Raw genomic sequence first — 19,611 nt, forward strand, 5'->3', positions numbered from 1 at the left:
CTGCTGTGTCACTTTAACTGAAAATAACTCAGAAGATCCCCAAACGCTGGGAAAGAAAGTGAATAAGTGTATTTCCCCAACAAGAGAAAGCACTACACGACCGATGGTTCAGGAGGTTTGAACCAGTGTCGTCTCATTGAAAGAGTAAAATCTGTAGTAATCCTATGATACAAAGATGGTGTGAACATATAATCACTGAACAAAATGTTTTAACAGCCAAAATGGCTAAAAATTAGGCCATGGGCCTCCACTTAACAAGATTTTGTTCGTTTCTGTTATGAGTCTACAAATAGACTAAACGTTGTCCTCAATGTTGAGCATTTTTTGTGGGTTCATGGGCCCCTAAAAGGACCAGGATGTGGGGTCAACGTGTTTGAAACTAATTATAAGCTACTACAGTTTCCTGTAACACTGTGGTAAAAGCTTCTGGGGCGCAGCAGGCACTGATTCTGTCCAGCAGGTGTCTCTGTTTACCGAGTTTCCCCTGCTGTTTTAATTTCCTTGCAGATTCACAGCTGCGCGGTCCAGTGCGCAGCCGCAGTGAGTGAGCTCCGTCAAGTCAAAGAAGAGCAGAGTGAAACCGGAAACGCAGAGGGACTGTCTTCTTATTATAGAAGTTGTTGAACTTCTGTTTAATTTTGAGTGTGTATTTCTGAGACTTGACTGTAATCATCAGTGAAAAAGACCCAAACGGCACAAACTGGGCTGTATATCCACCCACACAACTACACAATGCTTCTGATAATTTTCATTTTATTCAAGCTGATTCATAGCCAATATTATAGTTCACAGACAGTTTTCTAGTTTCAACGAGGGTTGCTAGGGTATTATTTACATATTTGTAATATATATTTGTTTTTTGAACAGTAAATCCATAAAGAAACACACAAAAAAAGAAGATGGGGGGATGATACACACATTGTTTACAAAATTAATTTGTAAAGATGGCCGGTCTTTCTAGCTATGTCGGAAACATTGTAAAGTGACTGAGATTTGGAAGTTAGTGTTAGTAGGCGTAAAGGGAAACATACAGGTCTATACAAGTCTTTATGGAAACTTCTAAATATGTGAAAACAAATGAGTCAAAGTTTCCAAATGTTTCTAAATGTTTCTAAATGTTTTATAAATGTTTCTAAATGTTTCTTTATGTTCTAAAGGTTTCTAAAAGTTCTAAATGTTTCTAAATGTTCTAAATGTTTCTAAAAGTTCTAAAAGTTCTAAATGTTTCTAAATGTTTCTAAAAGTTCTAAATGTTCTAAATGTTTCTAAATGTTTCTAAATGTTCTAAATGTTCCTAAATGTTTTATAAATGTTTCTAAATGTTTCTTTATGTTCTAAATGTTTCTAAAAGTTCTAAATGTTTCTAAATGTTCTAAATGTTTCTAAAAGTTCTAAATGTTTCTAAATGTTCCTAAATGTTCTAAAAGTTCTAAAAGTTCTAAATGTTTCTAAATGTTTCTAAATGTTCTAAAAGTTCTAAATGTTTCTAAATGTTCTAAATGTTCCTAAATGTTTCTAAATGTTCCTAAATGTTCTAAATGTTTCTAAAAGTTCTAAATGTTTCTAAATGTTCCTAAATGTTCTAAAAGTTCTAAATGTTTCTAAATGTTCTAAAAGTTCTAAATGTTTCTAAATGTTTCTAAATGTTTCTAAAAGTTCTAAATGTTTCTAAAAGTTCTAAATGTTTCTAAATGTTCTAAAAGTTCTAAATGTTTCTAAAAGTTCTAAAAGTTCTAAATGTTTCTAAAAGTTCTAAATGTTTCTAAAAGTTCTAAATGTTTCTAAATGTTCTAAAAGTTCTAAATGTTTCTAAAAGTTCTAAATGTTCATTACATTACTGTTTGTGTTGGTAAAGAATCAACAACGTGGTGTGCTGGCCGGTATTTTATTTTGAAAGTCACGACCGGATGATCTTTGACGCTTCACGCGCAGACAGGGAGGCGGACGCGGCGGCGACAATCGAGGAGGAAACTGCGCGGCTCGGCTCGGCTCGGCACGGCACGGCACGCCTGTATGTCCCGCTGTCTGCCTGAACGTAAGCTAACCCCGCGCGCTCTCTTTCTCGGATACAACCGACACGCACACGCGGAAAACAGCGGAGAGGGGGAATACTATGGCGACGTTGGGGCCGGAGTCGGCTCGTCCTCCCCTTTCCCAGCTCGGTTCTTCTCCGTCGATCCAGTCTCACATCGGCGGCGCCAGCCTGCCTCCCAACCGGGGCTTGGAGCGGGCGCTGGAGGAGGCGGCGGCCAGCGGCGTCCTCAACCTCAGCTCCCGAAAACTGAAGGAGTTTCCCCGGACAGCCGCCAACCACGACCTGTCGGACACGGTGGAAGCAGGTAAGGACCTCTCTGGCATCTCTCCCCGACCCGGGGTGGGGGCACCGGGGGCACCGGGGGCACCGGTTCTGTGCGGTAACGACTGCAGCGTGGATACTTTCCTCACTGACCGCTGTACTTTTATTTATAGTGCTGGCGTTTCCGTTACTCGCTTGAGCCGCGCGGGGAGTCGAACCCTCAACCCTGGGGGTGTTAGTAGGCTCGCTGCCTAGTTGCGTTGAATTTAAATGCAAACTTCTGCTTCACCTGGACCGGATGCACGGTTGGATGCAACTCGTCCGTTAAGTGGTATTAGTGGTCACGCTGACGCTGCGCGGCCGGCCCTGGCTGTCGCTGTGGACAAGGATTTGGGTGATTTTTTATATACACACATGATGGCACTCATGGAAAAAGGTCCTCGAGTTTCCAGTGTGATGTCTGCAGGATCAGTGGGCCTGCAGCGGAATTCCCCGCCACTTCCTTTTTAATCCATTTAGAGTTGTAAACAGGCATGGAGAGCAGGCTGAACCCAGACTGACTCAAGTCTGCGCTGTGCGGGTTTTTCTTTTTTTAAATACGGCAAGCCAGAGGGGCTAAACACGCAGAGAGCAGGTTATCATCTCTGCAACGGTGACCTACAGCCTCCTCATGCACGCACTAGTTTTATTTTTGTTTTGTTTTTTAGATTAGATTCGACTTTATTGTCATTACACATGTAAGCAAGTGCAGCATATAATGAACATATTTTACAAGTGGTGCTATGGACATTACACACAGATGGCGTTACTATAAACAGAAGTATGCTGATGGATATGCACAGTAATGAACAGCAGTGCAGTTTATGGAAATAGTTAACAGTGCATTTAGTTGAGTTACTGCAGTGTTCAGTAGGTAGTACTGGAGTGCAGATGATGCAGGATGTGTGTAAATAAATAAATAGTCCGGTAGTGCAAATGAACATTTAATGACGGCATTTAAAGTTAAGGAGTATGGGGGGGGGGGCAGTGGAGTCAGTATGTGGGGGTCTGTATGCACAGATTTGGAGAGGAGCTGCTTTAATGTGCGGTAATGACTTTTTAAAGGGTCAGTTCACTTCAAATAAATAAAAAACAACAACAACAAACAACCTATTTTCTCACTTCACCTCTATAGTGGCGTTTATCCATGTCAGCAGTGCTGGTTTAACTGTTTTATGCTGTCTTTATGAAGATAAATGAATGGTGTGGGTTGTCCAGTAAGTAACTGTTACTGGGAAAAGATGCAGCCGGCTCTCTTTCAATGCTGTGACCAATGCTTGCAAACAAGGTTCCATTCACCTCCACTGTTTCGGCGACAGACGTCTCCGAACCTGGCCGGGCAAAACTGAAACCATCGACTTATCTGGCTGAAGTCTGTTAGCAAAGAAATCAGGGTCAGCTGCGTTCTCAGCGACGTCATGTCGCTGCGCTTTACTCTGTAACGTTTTGCTTTTATGCGCTTAAAAAGATAATAAAAGAAATGTGGCTTACATAACCACAGAAACACACACACACACACACACACACACAAATAGCATGACGTACAACAGTGGAAACTGTAGGACGGTCGGTGAGAGCACGGAGGCCGCGTGGCTCAGTCTAACACCTTTTTTCCAGCACGCTGGATCGGATTCAACCTGCTGGTAGCTGAAGTTTTGTCCAGAAAACTTACTTTCCACGAACTCGAGCTGCTCGCAGCACTCACCTGTAATGTGACAGTATGTCGTCAGTCGTGGTATGTAGCTGAGCAGTTTGCGAGATTATTGTACTTTTGTCTCACGTCTGAGAGAAGATTTCTTTCTATTAGCAGTTGTGGTGCTAAATGTGTTGTTTTTTTTTTAAAATAAGAAGCTCACTTAAGGCCTTTTGGGGCCGATCCTAACTACTGATTAAGGGCCTCTGATCCAGTCCAGTACATTTATCTTCTTACACGTTTTTACAGAAAGCTCCCCCATAAGAGAGCCTATAAAGACCCCAAATGAGGTTTTAACTGTGTCTAATTAAGTGAGGTTTATGATAAAGCTGTATGCGTTTTGGCTGCAACTAATTATTGCTTTCATTATCATTTAATCTGTTGATTTAATAAAATAAAATAAAATAATAATCCGTTAATACTTCAGTCTTTTTAAATTGTCCGTTATTTCTTCACACGGCTCCCGACCAAATATCCCAAACGTATTCACGTTACTGTCTTTATAAAACAGAAACGCAGCAAATCCACACATTAGAGAACCAAGAGTGCTTCGTGTTTTTGTTCGGCTAATTTGTCGTCAAAGTTGTGGATTGTCAACTAATTGATTAATCGACTAATTGTCTCAGCACTGTTTTGTCTTTGCATCCAAACTTTCCAGACTTGTTTTGAGCCCTTTGTTGATATGAGGCTTTTGTAAAACTCTGTAGCCTTCTGCTTTCAGAAAATGAGGAAGTGCATCTCCTGTCGGTCTCCTACTACCCATAATGCCTTGTGTTATGGGGGTTGTTTTCTGTAGTTGGTTTAGATTTTCATTTTCACTCCTTCACTAACCAACAGCATCACATTTGTCTTGTTCGGGGACCCGGAGCTTGATTTCCTGAGGGTTTGTGGCACCTGGAGTCAGATAGCATTTGTCCAGATTTACTGCGAGGCTGAATGAGAGTCTCTCGCCAGCAGAAGACAGGAAGTGGAAGGTTTTAATAATTCTGTGTTTAGATGAATGCGACATGTAATTAAAGCCGTTCTGCGTGAGACCACAGATTATGGAAGGAGGAAATGTAAATATATCCAAATGATTTCCCGTTAGCGAACGTTGGAAGCATCGTCAGGAAGGAAGAGGACAACGTGGCTCTAAATTGTCACTTTTTGGTTTGTCTGTAAAATGTAAGACATTAAACAGCCCTCTAACTCCAATTATTAGACCTTTTCCATTCAATCACTTAGCTTGTTGTGGAGCTGACAGCAAATATCTAACTCCTAAAGCTCCTTTCACATGAACTCAGCTGCAGCTGTGCACACCGTGTGCACATCATCAGTCCTGTTGTAGCAGTGACTTACGGTCCATCACTGAGCTGCCTTTGTTCAAAGCCAAACTTAAAACCCACTTATTTAGAATAGCTTTTAACACTTAGTGGCCCTGTGACACTTCTCTTTATCTCAACGTTGTAATGTGCTCTGCTGACCTATTTGTACTTTTATTATTATTTGTTATTATCATTATTATTATTTTTTTATCTCGTTTTTAACGTCGTACAGCACTTTGGTTCAGTTTCGGTTGTTGGAAGCTGCTATAGAAATAAAGTTTGATTGATTGACAGTAGCTCGCTGAATTAAAAACATGCAGCGATGCAAAGTTGTGCAGCCCTGAGGGTGATGAGGCTTCGTTAATCCGGCCTACAGACTTCAGTGCCAGACGGACTCATCCGGACGAAACAACTGAACATATATCAGAAAGCTGTGAAGAGGGAACACACATTAATGAAAGGGCGTCGTCTTTATTTATCAGATCATTCTGGTCTGATGGCGGTAAACCGTTGTGTCCTGTGTGTCGGTTCGACAGTGTCTCTGATCACACGAGAACTGTGATCGACCCCCATGAAATGAAATTAGACGAGTAATAACAGAGTGAGTCGCTGTGACGGATGAACAGAAATCTGCTGAACTGCACAGTTTGTCAGGCGCACCGCATGCATGCACACGTACTTATACGCATTTGAAAATGCAAGCACACACGCTGTGGTTCAGCCTAGTTTCATGTCAGCAGCCACACAAGCCTCAACTTGTAATGAAACACAAACTGGAGCTGTTTTCCTTAAACCTTCTTGTAACTGAGGGTCGGGCTGTGCTGGAGAAGAACTCGTTTGTGCCGCCCACATGTGAAGGCACAAGTGTTTATAGCTGTTCTGAGCCGCCATGGTCAAAGATGGAGAGGAAAGCCGGCCTCGGGGGTTGTGATATAGTTTTCAGACAGTCTCTCCAGGAACGCATTCGTGTTGTTGCACTCGGTTGTTCCCGTGAAAAGTAAGGACTGGGGGGGAAAATGAGAAGTTCAAACCCCCTGGCAACTTTCTCACCTCTGCACAGCTGGCCAGTCATGGCGTGTAGTGACACAAATTGTCAGACGAAGCCCCCCCCCCCCCCAATTCAAACATCAGAAAGGTGTTGGGGGTGGGGGCTTCAGGTAACACAGCTAGCAGTTAACACGGCTCTCGCGCCGAAACAACCTCGTTCTCTCACTGAGCAGCATCACCATGTCAGCTGGAAATCAAGTAGCTCAGTTTACATTTCCAGAAAACTGGCAAAAGAAAATGCTAATTAATGTGTGTTTCCATCCACTGCTGTTATGTGAATGTTAGGATGGAGGTGAACAGCTGGTGGAGCTGATCCTGCAGCCGCTGCCGTTAAAGCGCAGCAGAAGAAGAGGACGCGGCGAGATGCAGCGACATTAAAAGCTCAGACGATGGAAACATGACGCTTCTGTCGGTTTAACGTGTTCATGTGAGGAAGGCTCCAGCCTCCTCATCGCTCCACACGCAGCTGATGCTCTCAGCTCTTCGCTTTAAGTCGCGTGCTTCATGTACGTCATGTGTTAATAGCATTTTGTTTTTATCGCTACCCTTCCACTTTTTCCCCTGATTTCCTGGCATTTCCACTCAGGTTTTTTTATGCGCAAATTGAAAATGCTCCTAAAAACAGGTGGATGGAAACGCACTTGATGTCTGTGACTTTACAATGATTCTTCGGACATGTATCGCTGCGCTCTTCGACCACCGCTGCTCGTTACTTGGTGGAGCATCGTGCTGCTACCAGCGTTAGTGTTCTCTCTGTGTTTGCGACGACCACATTTTGGATTGGGTCTAATTATCTTTGGGTCTATCTTGAAGGCGAATCTTGAAGATTCATTTATCTGGGAAAAACGTTGATTAACACAGAATGAATCGACCAGTTTGATTAATTATTTTAAGTCATTTATCAAGCAAAAACACCAACCGTTCTCTGACCCCAGCTTTGCAAATGTGAGGATGTGCTGCTTTTCTGTTTCATATCATTGTAAACTGAATATCTTTTATTTTTTGAACTGTTGGTTGGACAGAACCAGACATCTAAAGACAATTTACAAACTAATCAGTTGATCAGAAAAAGTAAATCACTACAGTGACCGCTAATTAAAATGACTATTAGTCCTTACTGCCTATATCATTTCATATTGAAATAGAGAAGAGGAGTGATGTGGGGGAGGCACCGAGCACTTGGAGTCGTGGGGGATTTTTTTAAGATGGAGGTTATCACCTGAGTCCAGGAACAGAAAGATGAAGGAAGGTGATTTCCAAACCAAACCAACCTGTCAGTCTGCTCTCACTCGGCTTGTATGGTGGTATCAACTGCAAATCAAACCATGACTGTGTGTGTGTGTGTGTGTGTGTGTGTGCGTGTGTGCGTGTGTGTGCGTGTGTGAAGGTGGTGTTGTCCTGTAACTGCCAACCGGCTGAGGTTTTAATGGTTAAACATGTGCCTTAGTACTGAGGAATAGCTTTGCTGTAAGGTGGACAGTGAGAGTTTTTATTTCCTCATGTGTATGTGAGAGTCTACATGAATGATTATGATGTTTTTCATTTTATTTTTGAATATTCATAACAATCTATCGTGTCCTGAATAGCAGAATCGATCTAAACGTGGTAATAGGTCTGTAATGATTACGTTCTCGGAGGAAACGCTGAGTACTTCGGAGTTCTGGAGGATTTCAGGTGGATGTCACCTGAGTCCAGGAACAGGAAGGTGATTTCCAAACCAGCCGGTCAGTCTGCTCTGACTTCAGAGCCCAAACTGAAGACTGCCTTTTTTAGTCTGATCAACAACCTGTAGGTTGTAGGCTGCAATATATATTTGACGATTATTTGGCTTGGTCCATAAAATGTCACAAAATATTGAAAATTCACATCACAGCTGGTGGACATATTCAAATGTCTTGTTTTGTCTTTTGAACCCAAAGACAAAAGTCTAAAGAAACCAGCAAATACTCACATTTGGGAAGCTGGAACCAGAGGGAGCTGGTGCTTAAGAAAACGATTAATCAGTTATAGGGCTGCAACTGACTATTCTCATCAGCGATTAATCAGCTGATTGTTTTCCCAATTAATCGGTTTATAGTTTGATGTATAAAATATCAGAAAATAGTTTTATAAAAAATACCATGAAAGATTCCTAAAGCCCAAGGTGATGTCTTCAGATGTCTCGTTTTGTCCGATCAGCTGTCCAAAATCCAAATATATTCAACAGACAAGAGCATCAAATCCTCACAAACGAGAAGCTGGAATTAGAGAACGTTTGGCATTTTAATAAAGAAAAAAAAAAAAGACGATTAGCAAAATTGTTGCTGGTCAATTTTCTGCCGATTTGATTGATTGACTGATCGTTTCAGCGCTGTATGGATGTAAGTGTGGGTTTGTACGTTTCATCAGTTTTGTTCTTAGCTGCAGGACGCTCAGCTGTTTTACTTTCTGTTCTTCTACTGTTACTGCTGCTTGGAGACGATACAGAAACACCCCGACTGCCTTTACTGTATTCTACAATGCAGAAAATGACTGGTGGGTATTAACACTGTGTATCTGCTGTGTGTTTTTATATATATATTTATATATATATACACACACATATATACATACCAGGGGTGGAAATTAGCACACTTCATTTCAAGTTGTGTATATTCCATAAAGGTATAACTCTCGCAGCATTATGACGTCTCTATTTATGTTTGATTGATTTGATTACAAACGGGGGTATGTGTACTGTATGTTGATATTATAATATCTTTTATTGAAGATTTCAGGGGTAGCGTGTTTCAATAGACCAATATCCCCTAATCGTTTTATATTACACCACTACTGACTCCATGTATACTGTAAGAACATGGGGAGCATGTTGAAATACTAAATTATAATATCTCTATTTAAGATTTCAGGGAGATTGTGGGTCATGCCCATGCGCAGAACCGCAAAGCAGCACATCTCGACAGAACAGCGGTTGAGAAAGCGGCTGGTAGGTTTTGGAAAGTGGCGGCCGCAGTGGAAGGTGGACAAAAAAGTGAATTTCCAACACAGAATATACTGTACGTTTGTATGAGTCATACTGACAGAAACAACATCCCCTGTGTGTGTGTGTGTGTGTGTGTGTGTGTGTGTTTGAACCACGCAGAGAGAGATTACGTAAGATTACGAGTTTGTGATTCACATTATAACCATCTGCAGGGTTTTTTCGAATCTGACTGACCTCCTCTGCTCACACCAGTCACACAAATCCAGATAAAAATAGATCTGCAGTAAATGTCAGACGAGAATCTGCTTCTAAATGTGTTTGTTCATCCTCCCACTCGTTCAGATTCTGTCTCTTTCTGCCCTTCACTACTATTTCTTATTTTTGTCCTGTATTTTATGCGTGAAATGTACGATAAATCCACACAATGAGGCCGTTCCTTTCCTTCGGTTAGCTTGTCATGCAGTTTCAGTCTATGCAGGTGGCTTTCTTCACGGTGTTAAAACAAATGATCAATTTGTCGATCGACAGAAAATTAATCGAACAATGTGAATACGTCTGAGGATATGTAAAGATTTGCTGCTTTTCTCTGTTTTATGTCATTGCCAACTAAATATTTTTGGACAAAACAAGACATTTGAAGACCTTTTCTGACATGTTTTAGACTAAATGATAAATCAACTGAAAAAGTAATCAACAGATTCAATTGATAGTTAAAATAATCGTTAGTTGCAGCCCTACTGATAACATCAGCTCGCTCTGCTGCTTCTTTCTGCCTTCTTCGTTCGTTATGAGTAAGGTGACAGACGGACAGATTTGGTCTCGTGGTCCGATGTGAAGGTGTTTCCCTTCCAAAGACGGGAAGAGAAAAATCGATGGATTATATTGACCTGCAGACGTGGAGCAGCAGTCTGGTTCATGTCAAAGGAAGGTTAACCCAGAAACACTGGCCTCCCTACACTGCTCTTGAATATGTGACGCATATGTGGAAATCGAATACAGATATCACTGCGGGAGTTCAGTACAGAGGGTAGACTAATTAACAGTAACACCTTACAGTATAATGCAATCTAGTACAACAGCAACCCAAACTACAAATTTACCATAAGCTCTTAGGGCCCTATTTTCGTGGCGTCGCAAACAACCAACACGAGCAGCGCTTCGACCATTCCTGTTTTTGAAATTGGCTTTGCCCGTCTGTGTGGTGTTTTGGTGCCCAGCGCAGAGGGGGGTTCATTCAGAGACCATTTACGATGTGAAATAAAGAAGAATTCTGACTGAAATGGCGTCGGATCGCTGCGATTTTAAAAACGGCTTCACCAAACCATCCATCCATTTTCTACCGCTTGGTCCCGTTAGGGGTCGCGGGTGACTGGAGCCTATCCCAGTGACTTTGGGCCTTAGGCAGGGTACACCCTGGACAGTGGCCAACTCGTCGCAGGGCGAACACAGACACAGACAAGGACAGACAACCATTCACTCTCACATTCATTCAATACGGGCAATTTAGAGTTATCAATTAACCTACACATGCATGTCTTTGGACGGTGGGAGGAAGCCGGAGAACCCGGAGAGAACCCACGGTAACACGGGGAGGACATGCAGACTCCACCCAGAGAGATTGCGTGATGTTGGTCCGGTCCGGGAATCGATCCCACGAACCCACGATCTCCTTATTGGGAGGCAGGAGCTTTAACCGCTCTGCCACCAAACCATTTTTTCATTATTTATTTTTGTCGTCATTGTACTAATTAACTGTTAAACAACACGTCTGCCCGTGGCTGCAGATTTGTGGTGCATCGCGTCGTGCCGCTCTGCATCATCGAGACGACGACAACATGATTTCCTGGAGAAGCCGATTCTTCATTTGTTGAGCGGTCGTCGTCACGCGTCTCTGTGATTGGCTCAGCTGTATTTATTAATCAACACGCTCTGATCTATAGTCACCTGCACGGAGCCCTTTTGCACTTGGTGCTGCTGCACATACATGCACCAAAATAGCAGGCGCGCTTGGAGACGCCCACACAGTCCATGCGCCCGACACGTTTTTGGACAACAATGGAGCAAATTAAATGTAAATCTGGCCTTTAGTTTTTTGATATACCTTGTAATGGATCAAGTCGAGCGGTAATTTTGGCCTGATAGTGATGCCAGAGGAGGTCAGAGGTTGAGGCGTCAGGATTCATCCTCTGGGGACCGTGATTGCCCAAGACTAAAGAGTAGGCATGACCAACAGGCTGCTCCTCCACATCTGTACCGCACCTTCCCTTCTCCAGCGTCTTCTATTATTCAAAACTTAATTTCTGATGTAGCGGTTTCTTGAGGACGTCCGTCACAGCGCAGCGGCGGTACGAGAGGGATGCAGGAAGTGTTGGGACTTGCAGCAAGATGCGAATAGAGTTTGTTGTTTTTAATGTGGATTAGAGTGGATGGTTACATGATGTGTGCCTAAGCCATGAGACACCGCCCAGAGTTTATCACCCTCACTTCCTCACTGCTCTTCCTTCCATTTAATTTACATTGTGTGTGCACACACACACACACACACACACACACACACACACACACACACACACACACACACACACACAGAGGAAGCTGTGGATTCCCAGGAATGTGGTGTGGTGTTGGGTTAGAGGAGGGTCCATCCGCTCAGTGTTCCCGCCACACCTGAACGTAACGACAGCTGGGACAGAAGCACACACACTCGGACACACACACACACACACACACACACACAGTATAAATAAGAGGTTATTTATACTTGTGAGGACACTGAGTATTTTCTGTAACAGCTTTTTTATTTATTTGGTAAATTTATCTGGTAAAATAATTTTTGGTTACAGACCAAAACAGTCTGTTATTTGCTTAAACTAACCCTGACCTTTAACCTCATAAATGCATTCTTTAACATTAACCCTTAAACCTCAATTAAACCTCTTGCCATTGATGGAAGTGGTATTCACAGAAGGCTGTAAGGGGGAGGGCCAGTGCCTCATGCATAGTGAATGAAGCAGTTAATGGAGCAGTTAATGGAGCAGTTAATGGTTTCTCTCAGAGGAGCGAACAGCTACAGAGACACCAGACAAAATGAACGAAGAACAGGAGATCAGAGTAGAGCACAGTGGACTGAGATAGAAAATAATAGAATACAATCAAACAGTACCGAATGAAGGCCGACTCCTGTGCAGAGACCTGCTTCAGTGTAATGTAAAATATAACAGGTTGGCTGTTGTTCTATATTTAACTCACCACCATTAACTTGCTGACAGTGGCATTAGTTTAGCAGGTATCCATCCAGCTATACCTGCTTATCCTTTGAAAGGTCACTGAGGGATAAACATATTTAAGGATTATGACAAAATCAGTCACAATCATCAATCACAGAAGTTAAAAATGGCCTCTGTTCCTGTAGCTTTGGCCCGACAGTGTATTTTCTTCCAGAGGGTTTGAGTTGCTTTCACTGTTCTATTAGAAACTACATTGAGCAGTGCAAGCTAACGGAGCAGAAGCTAACCTGAGGACGGGTGGGGTTGTGATTATCTTTAATGACACTGTGAGGTGGAGCAGTGACGACTGAGATGTTTGTCCTCCCACCAGCACACCGAGACAGGAAGTGACCGCTCCCCGCCTCATTGTTTTCAGGAGGCAACAGCTCGGATCTTTTCCTGTCAGGGAGACCAAGGATCCTCCCCGCCCCACAAAACTTTAAAGTGCAGCCACAGTTGACCAACAGTTGGCATCATTTCTGCTTCACGCCTGCCAAACATTAAACGTTTGTGCAGGTATTTGGTAAATGGCCTGTAATTGGCTGTATTTATGTAGCGCTTTTAGCCAAAGCGCTTTACAATTTGCCTCTCATTCACTCGCACTCTCACACACCCCAAGCTACCATGCAAGGCGCTGGCCTGACCATCAGGAGCAATTTGACGTAAGGATTGAAAAGTTGACCTGATGAGGCCGCGAGGATCAGAGGATCACCGAAGTTATTACAAATCATCCAGCGGAAATCATGAATGTCTGAACCAAATTTCATGGCAATCCATCGAATAGAAGACATTTCACTCAAAACCACAAAAGTGAACCTCATGGTGGCGCTAGAGGAAAAGTCAGGGGATCCCCAAAGTCAGTAGGATTCATTATCTGGGCACCATGGATATGTACTAAATTAAATGCCATTTTCATCGAATTGTCGTCAAGATATGTCAATACAAAACAAAAATATCTACCAGCCAGTGGAACAGGAAAGGTCAGGGGATCAGCAAAGCCAGCAGGCTTCATCCTCTGGGGACCATGAAAGTCTATATAAAATGTCATTGTCCATCTAATACTTGTTGAGATATTTCAGTCTGGACCAAAGTGGTGGATCAACTGCCAGACCGGCATCGCCATCCTTAGAGCCACACTGCTAGCATGGCTAAAAGGCGACTGCAATGTCTACTGACTCTGGTGTGTGGTCACAGCGTTGATGGTGTACCACGACAGCCCCCCTGTCACTGCCGGAGCACTGATGTCACTCCAAAAGAGCACACCTATTGGCTGTTGGCTGTTACAAGTCGTGTTATTGATCATCGTAAACATACACGTGAATTTGACAAAATATTCTTAACGCAAGGTCCACGTGCTAGCTTTTTCCCACCGCCTCCTTTAGCACCATTGCACTTTTCCTATACAGCAGGTCTAGACCGTACTCTTTCTAATATTATTTACACAGACCCAACAATTCCCACCATGAGGAAGGACTTGGCGACAGTGGCAAGGAAAAACTTCCTTTTAACAGGCAGAAACCTCAAGCAGAACCGGACTGCCTCGAACGGACCTTAAGTTACGGTTATTTTGTCAGTCTCCTGTTCCCAAAGTCAAGTATTGACATGTTTGTAGGCCATTTTTCTGTGATGAGACACTGCGTCTGTTCAGAAGAGGATCTTTGTACATCAGAAGAGGTCATGACTTTACTCTGGGACACCCGATCGCTCAGCAAGATCACTGAGCCCGGCAGGAAGTGATCTTTTCTTTTGATACCTGACACCGGAGAGTCAGACTGCGACCGCGGGCCGTGACATCGCTTTACACACTGAAATCATGAAGATGATGCCACATCATTACATCATATGCTTTTTTAACTTTTTTCTCTGCATATCTCCTCTTGCTGACAAAATAATTCACCCCAGGCTGAGTTCACTTACAGCGGTATTCTGCAGTTATGTTGGTGTGCGTCACTATGGCAGTGCAGTGATGTGTTGAGGTCATATCTTTGTGTTTGTGGGTGTTTGTGCCCAAATTAGGTCTTTTGAGGCTTTTTTTTTTTTTTCTATGAGTGTTTCTCATCGACTGCGGCACTCTGCACAGATCAGACCAAATCTCTGAAGCTGCTATTTGGAGCAGAAAATAGAAACACATTCACAGACTACAGACCAGACTTCTCTCTGGTAACGAAAACCTGCATCTGCAGCACATGGACTCCGTGGACACCCACCAGGGATGGGTGGGTTAGCAGGTGCCGTGAGATTTAGTACAGATACTCATGTTACCCACAAGATAAATCCTAAAGGTGATCCCCTGACTTTTATCTCTAGCTTCATCATCAATTTAAATTTGTCCAATGCTTTGGTTTATAACCAAATACAGCAAAACTAATGACATTCCCATCAGCCTCAGCTGTACAGTCAGCTGTGTTCAGTGCTAATTAACAAATGCGAGTATGCTATTGCACCAAGCTAAGATGGTGAACATGGTAAATGTTATTATCCCTGCTAAATGTTAAACCTGCTAAACATCAGCATGTTAAAATTGTCATTATGAGCATGATAGCATGCTAATGTTAGCATTCAGGTCAAAGCACCACTGTGCCTAAGTACAGCCTCACAGAGCTGCTAGCATGGCTGTAGGCTCTTAGCGAATATGTAATCTATATGGCAAATTCAGTTCTTTTGAATGTCAGTACCCTAATAGTAGCTCACCTGGTAGAGCATGCACCCCGTCTACAAGGCCGAGTCCTTACCGCAGAGGCTCGCGTTCGAATCCAGCCCGCGGCCTTTTGCTGCACATCATCCCCTCTCTCTCTCCCATAGATAATTTAGATTAAATCCAGCATCCAGATTTGATAAAATGCAGTTGAACCCCAACCCCATTAGACATTTTGGTTAAAATTATATTTTACCATACTGTGTGGCCATGAATAATCTTTTAATCATCGCTCCTCATCTGAGATCAGACGTGCTCTTGTAGTGTGAACAGTACTGCACTGGCTTTAACATGTAAATATTTTAACAATTTTTACTTTTGGAGTTGAGCGAAAACAAGAACAGTTTGCTGCCTCATGAGCTGTAATTCGGCAGTAGATATTCCACCAGATAGATATTCCAGTAGATATTCCACCAGTCTCTACGGGGGAACGCAATCTCAGGAAAAGCAGTAGAAGGCTGACTTTTGTTAAATATGAAACACATGAATATCCCGCACGGCCAAGTCCTGCTGGTCTTGAGCGATCGCTGTCTGGATCTCTATCCTGGAGGGTCGTATAATGTGTGAACAGGCTTGAGACCTGGATAATTGTACATGGAAATCTTTTTATGTTCAGTGTGTGAAAGCTAGGGTACGGTATCGGACCTCAATACGACTAGCTGGTCAAATTTGTAATGTTGTTTAATTATTCTTTAATCTTTATGAGACAGTTCCAGAGTTAAATCAGAATTTTGCTAATTTTAGACTATTTTATTTAAACTCTTGTATAACTGCTTGTGTTCGAACAACTTTTAACATTTAAGAACTTTTTTTACTTAAAAAAGTAGGGTTTTTTTAAATAAAAATAAGACGGTGTCGTCCCTCATTCGTCCAGGAGTGTTTCATCGTAGAAAAGGTTTCAGTCGTAGTCATCTGGACACTGTGAAAATGGTTCTCAGACCATTTTCACAATTGAGAATGGCTTCCGGATGGGAGCCGAAACGTCTTGATTCTGAAAACAGTGTCCAGATGACTACGACTGAAACCTTTTCTACGATGTTTATATAAAAATATGTTTATATTTTTCAAAGTAAGGTATTGGACATTTCAAACGACGCCGAGTGAAAGTGGCTAATTGGAGTGCATCCAGTTCTGTTGTGATATCGCACCAGCAGTCCGTTTTCTTTGGTCCGAACTGGAGATGAGAAGTAGATTATTTTTTTTTTTTGCTGTCTTTTTATATTTGGTTTGTTTGGGTTCACACTGACTAATGACACCCCAACCTCCTGACTCACATGGAGCTTGTTTATTGAACCGAGTTCTGGTAACCTGACAATGACTAGTCCACCCACGCGGCTATAGTTTACCACCTCTGACTGTACTGATGCTCTGAATATGAGCGGTACAGTCTGCATGCAGGATCTGCATCCATCTCGCTCTACCCATAATCCCTTTTGATTTGTGTTTGTTTGTAGTGGGTTTAGACCGTGTTAATGAATCTCAGTACTCAGACTGTTTTTAGGCATTTATGTGCAGTCATATACAGTTCAAATAACATCACAGTTAATATAAAAGATTAACAATAAATACAGTGCAATGACAGCAAAAGAGTTCAGCTAACAATTACTAATGGGTGTGCAATTCAAGAGAATATAAAATGATAATCTCAAAACAGTTAATACAAAGAAAGTATGAAACAAATAAAGCTACATACAAGCTTCAGAGTTTCTAAATCTGAGATGTACAGTGTGAGCGTGTCCTGACAGACGCCGAATCCCTTTGAATAAATAAACAGGAACAGTGTCTCATCCCTCCAAATGTAGGCCAAATTCTCCCCACACACACACACACACACACACACACACACACACACACACACACACACAACCATAACTGGTTCACCATGACAAGCACACACACTTTCCATACCCCTTTCCTTCAGGCTTATCCTAATATACCATGAAAAGCACATGCCGGCATACATAAATACATTTTCACATATGCTCATAAACACACACACACACACACACACACACACACACACACACACACACACACACACACAAAAGCAAAATAAATCCACATCCAGCCAAATGAAACCTGTGGTATTAAGTCTCATGAAGTGAAATCTGTTCAAATTTAATCTCAAGATTCAGTGTCTGGCAGCCTCACCTGCTCAGGTGTGACATTAAATCAGTGGTGTGTGTGTGTGTGTGTGTGTGGTGTTATCCTACATACATATTCATGAGAGTTTATTTCTGCGTAGATATTTTAGGTCTGGTGTTGCCGTCATGAAGAGTTTGTTGATTTCATCTTTTCTGTGGTCCGTGTCAGACTTTTCACACTCAAACCACGTCCTTCTTTTAGGAGCGAGCTCCTCGTTTCGTCCCGGCCGGTCGGAGTCCTTCTCCTGTTCGGAGTTACCCCGTTCTGCGTCACGTTCACCAGACTCCCCCCCCCCCCCCGGTGTTTGTTTGTGTTGCCTTCACGCAAATTTCCCGCCTGCATCCGCGCGGATGACGAAAATAATCGCCGTCTGCGAACGAAATAAACAATAGAGAATAATATAGAACGTTTTCTATCGTAGCACGATATGTATCGTCAGATCACACCGCCCTAACTTGACTTAAACAATCTGTGCTATTTTTCAAGGATGTAACTAGCTAGCTAAGAAGAAAGATGACACCCCCATTCTTAGTCCCACCTAATTGGTTGACTCTCTTCAACTGGGGAAATAGCCCGTAAAACAGCACCTCCGCTCTTGTTTAGCACGGGCGGTGTATGTTTCAGGTTAGGCGCTTGCTATAAAACACTGCAGGGAAAGCAGGAAGTTCTGGTTTCGCTTTTCAAAATTGCGTCTTCAAATTAATGATGTTTTTAGTAAAGTTGAGCTTCCTTCTCCGAACTTATTACCCTTCATATTTCCTGTGTTTATGTGCTAGCCAATCAGATTTCTCTGAGGGCCAGTGGCAGCCCTTGCCACGCCCCTCCCTGGACGCGCCCTGCAGAAGTATCATTTTGCATTTTAAAGACGTCATTAGCCAGAATTGCTGTAACATAGTGCCCGGACTCCTGTGTGTCTGCGTGTGTCAGGGTTGGTGTGTGTGTTTGATGAAGAGTGTGTGGTGTTTTTGCGAGCATGCCATCCCCTGCAGTCCTGCCAGTGGCACACACACACACACACACACACACACACACACACACACACACACACACACACACACACACACACACACACACACACACACAAGAGAGAGTTTAGTGATATGCTGACAGTAGAGAAAGATGTGGGTCAGTGGTGGGGGTCTTGTTGTTGTATTTGATGATGATGTGTGTGTGTGTGTGTGTGTGTGTGTGTGTGTTGACAGTGTGCCTGGTGGGTTGCCAGTTTGAGGAAACTCCCCCTCTCTAATCCTGTTAATGTTTCTGCCTGCCAGCTCTCTTCCTCTTTTTCCTCCGTGTTTCTTTTTCTATATTTCTATTTTTAAACTTGACATTTTTTCGCTCCGTCTCACGCTGTTTTTTTCTGTCTGTCCTCCATCAGAGATTTGTTCTCCCCCTTTTTTCAAAGCAAGGTTGGTACTTTTCTGTTTCTGCTGCTTTTTTAAATAAATGTGAACCTATTTAATGATCCGCTGTAACTTTGATTCCTCTGTCACCTTTATTTTCAGTTTTTCTAGCTGTACAAATAAACTCACCTTTCCTTTTCTGGTAAACGTAATCTGCACACCTCCACTTGGTTACATGTGGAATAAAAATGTCATAGATTCGACCATCTGAAATGCAAAGGCATTTTTTTGTGTAGAAATCAATATATTTCTGTGTAAAACCCCCTTCATAATCGCCCCGACCCTCTAAATCTACTGCACCACTAATCCACGACTGTCTGCTGGTCACTGGGTCAGACAGACCGAGATCCCCCAGCCTTTCTCACACACACACACACACACACACACACACACACACACACACACACACACACACACACTGTTTTTGCGTGTGTGCCAGATTGAATACAGCTGATAAACAGAGAGGCCTCTGCAGGTTTTAGACAAGTGTATGTATATATATATATATATATATATATATATATATATATATATATATATATATATATATATATATATATAGACAGTATATCTATGCATTAGAGGTCTTCACAAGTCCGCTCAGTTCTGGGGACCCGAGACCCCAGCTCAGCTGCTTATCTGAACTTTGTGCTGCTTGTTAGCTAGCCTGTACAGCTAACCTGTATCTGCTCGTTGGTGAGTCCGTTCACCATGTCCTTCCCGCATCCTCTCCTCGCCACCGCGGGTGTGGTCAAGCAAAG

General features: G+C 42.7%; 1 protein-coding gene across 6 annotated transcripts in view; it reads left to right on the forward strand.

Moving 5' to 3' along the window:
* Positions 1-1,815: 1,815 nt before the first annotated feature.
* lrch1 (leucine-rich repeats and calponin homology (CH) domain containing 1) overlaps positions 1,816-19,611 on the forward strand; it is a 101,331-nt gene continuing 83,535 nt past the window's right edge. The window contains exon 1 of one of the 6 annotated variants that reach the window (XM_044215929.1): positions 1,816-2,339. In XM_044215929.1, coding sequence (XP_044071864.1) covers positions 2,114-2,339 — 226 coding nt within the window. In that variant the 5' untranslated portion in view covers positions 1,816-2,113. The remainder of the gene's footprint in view (positions 2,340-19,611) is intronic. The other 5 variants (XM_044215928.1, XM_044215930.1, XM_044215932.1 and 2 more) reach the window with 5 other exon arrangements.

Source organism: Siniperca chuatsi, linkage group LG12 (assembly GCF_020085105.1).
Source record: "Siniperca chuatsi isolate FFG_IHB_CAS linkage group LG12, ASM2008510v1, whole genome shotgun sequence".
Taxonomy (NCBI): domain Eukaryota; kingdom Metazoa; phylum Chordata; class Actinopteri; order Centrarchiformes; family Sinipercidae; genus Siniperca; species Siniperca chuatsi.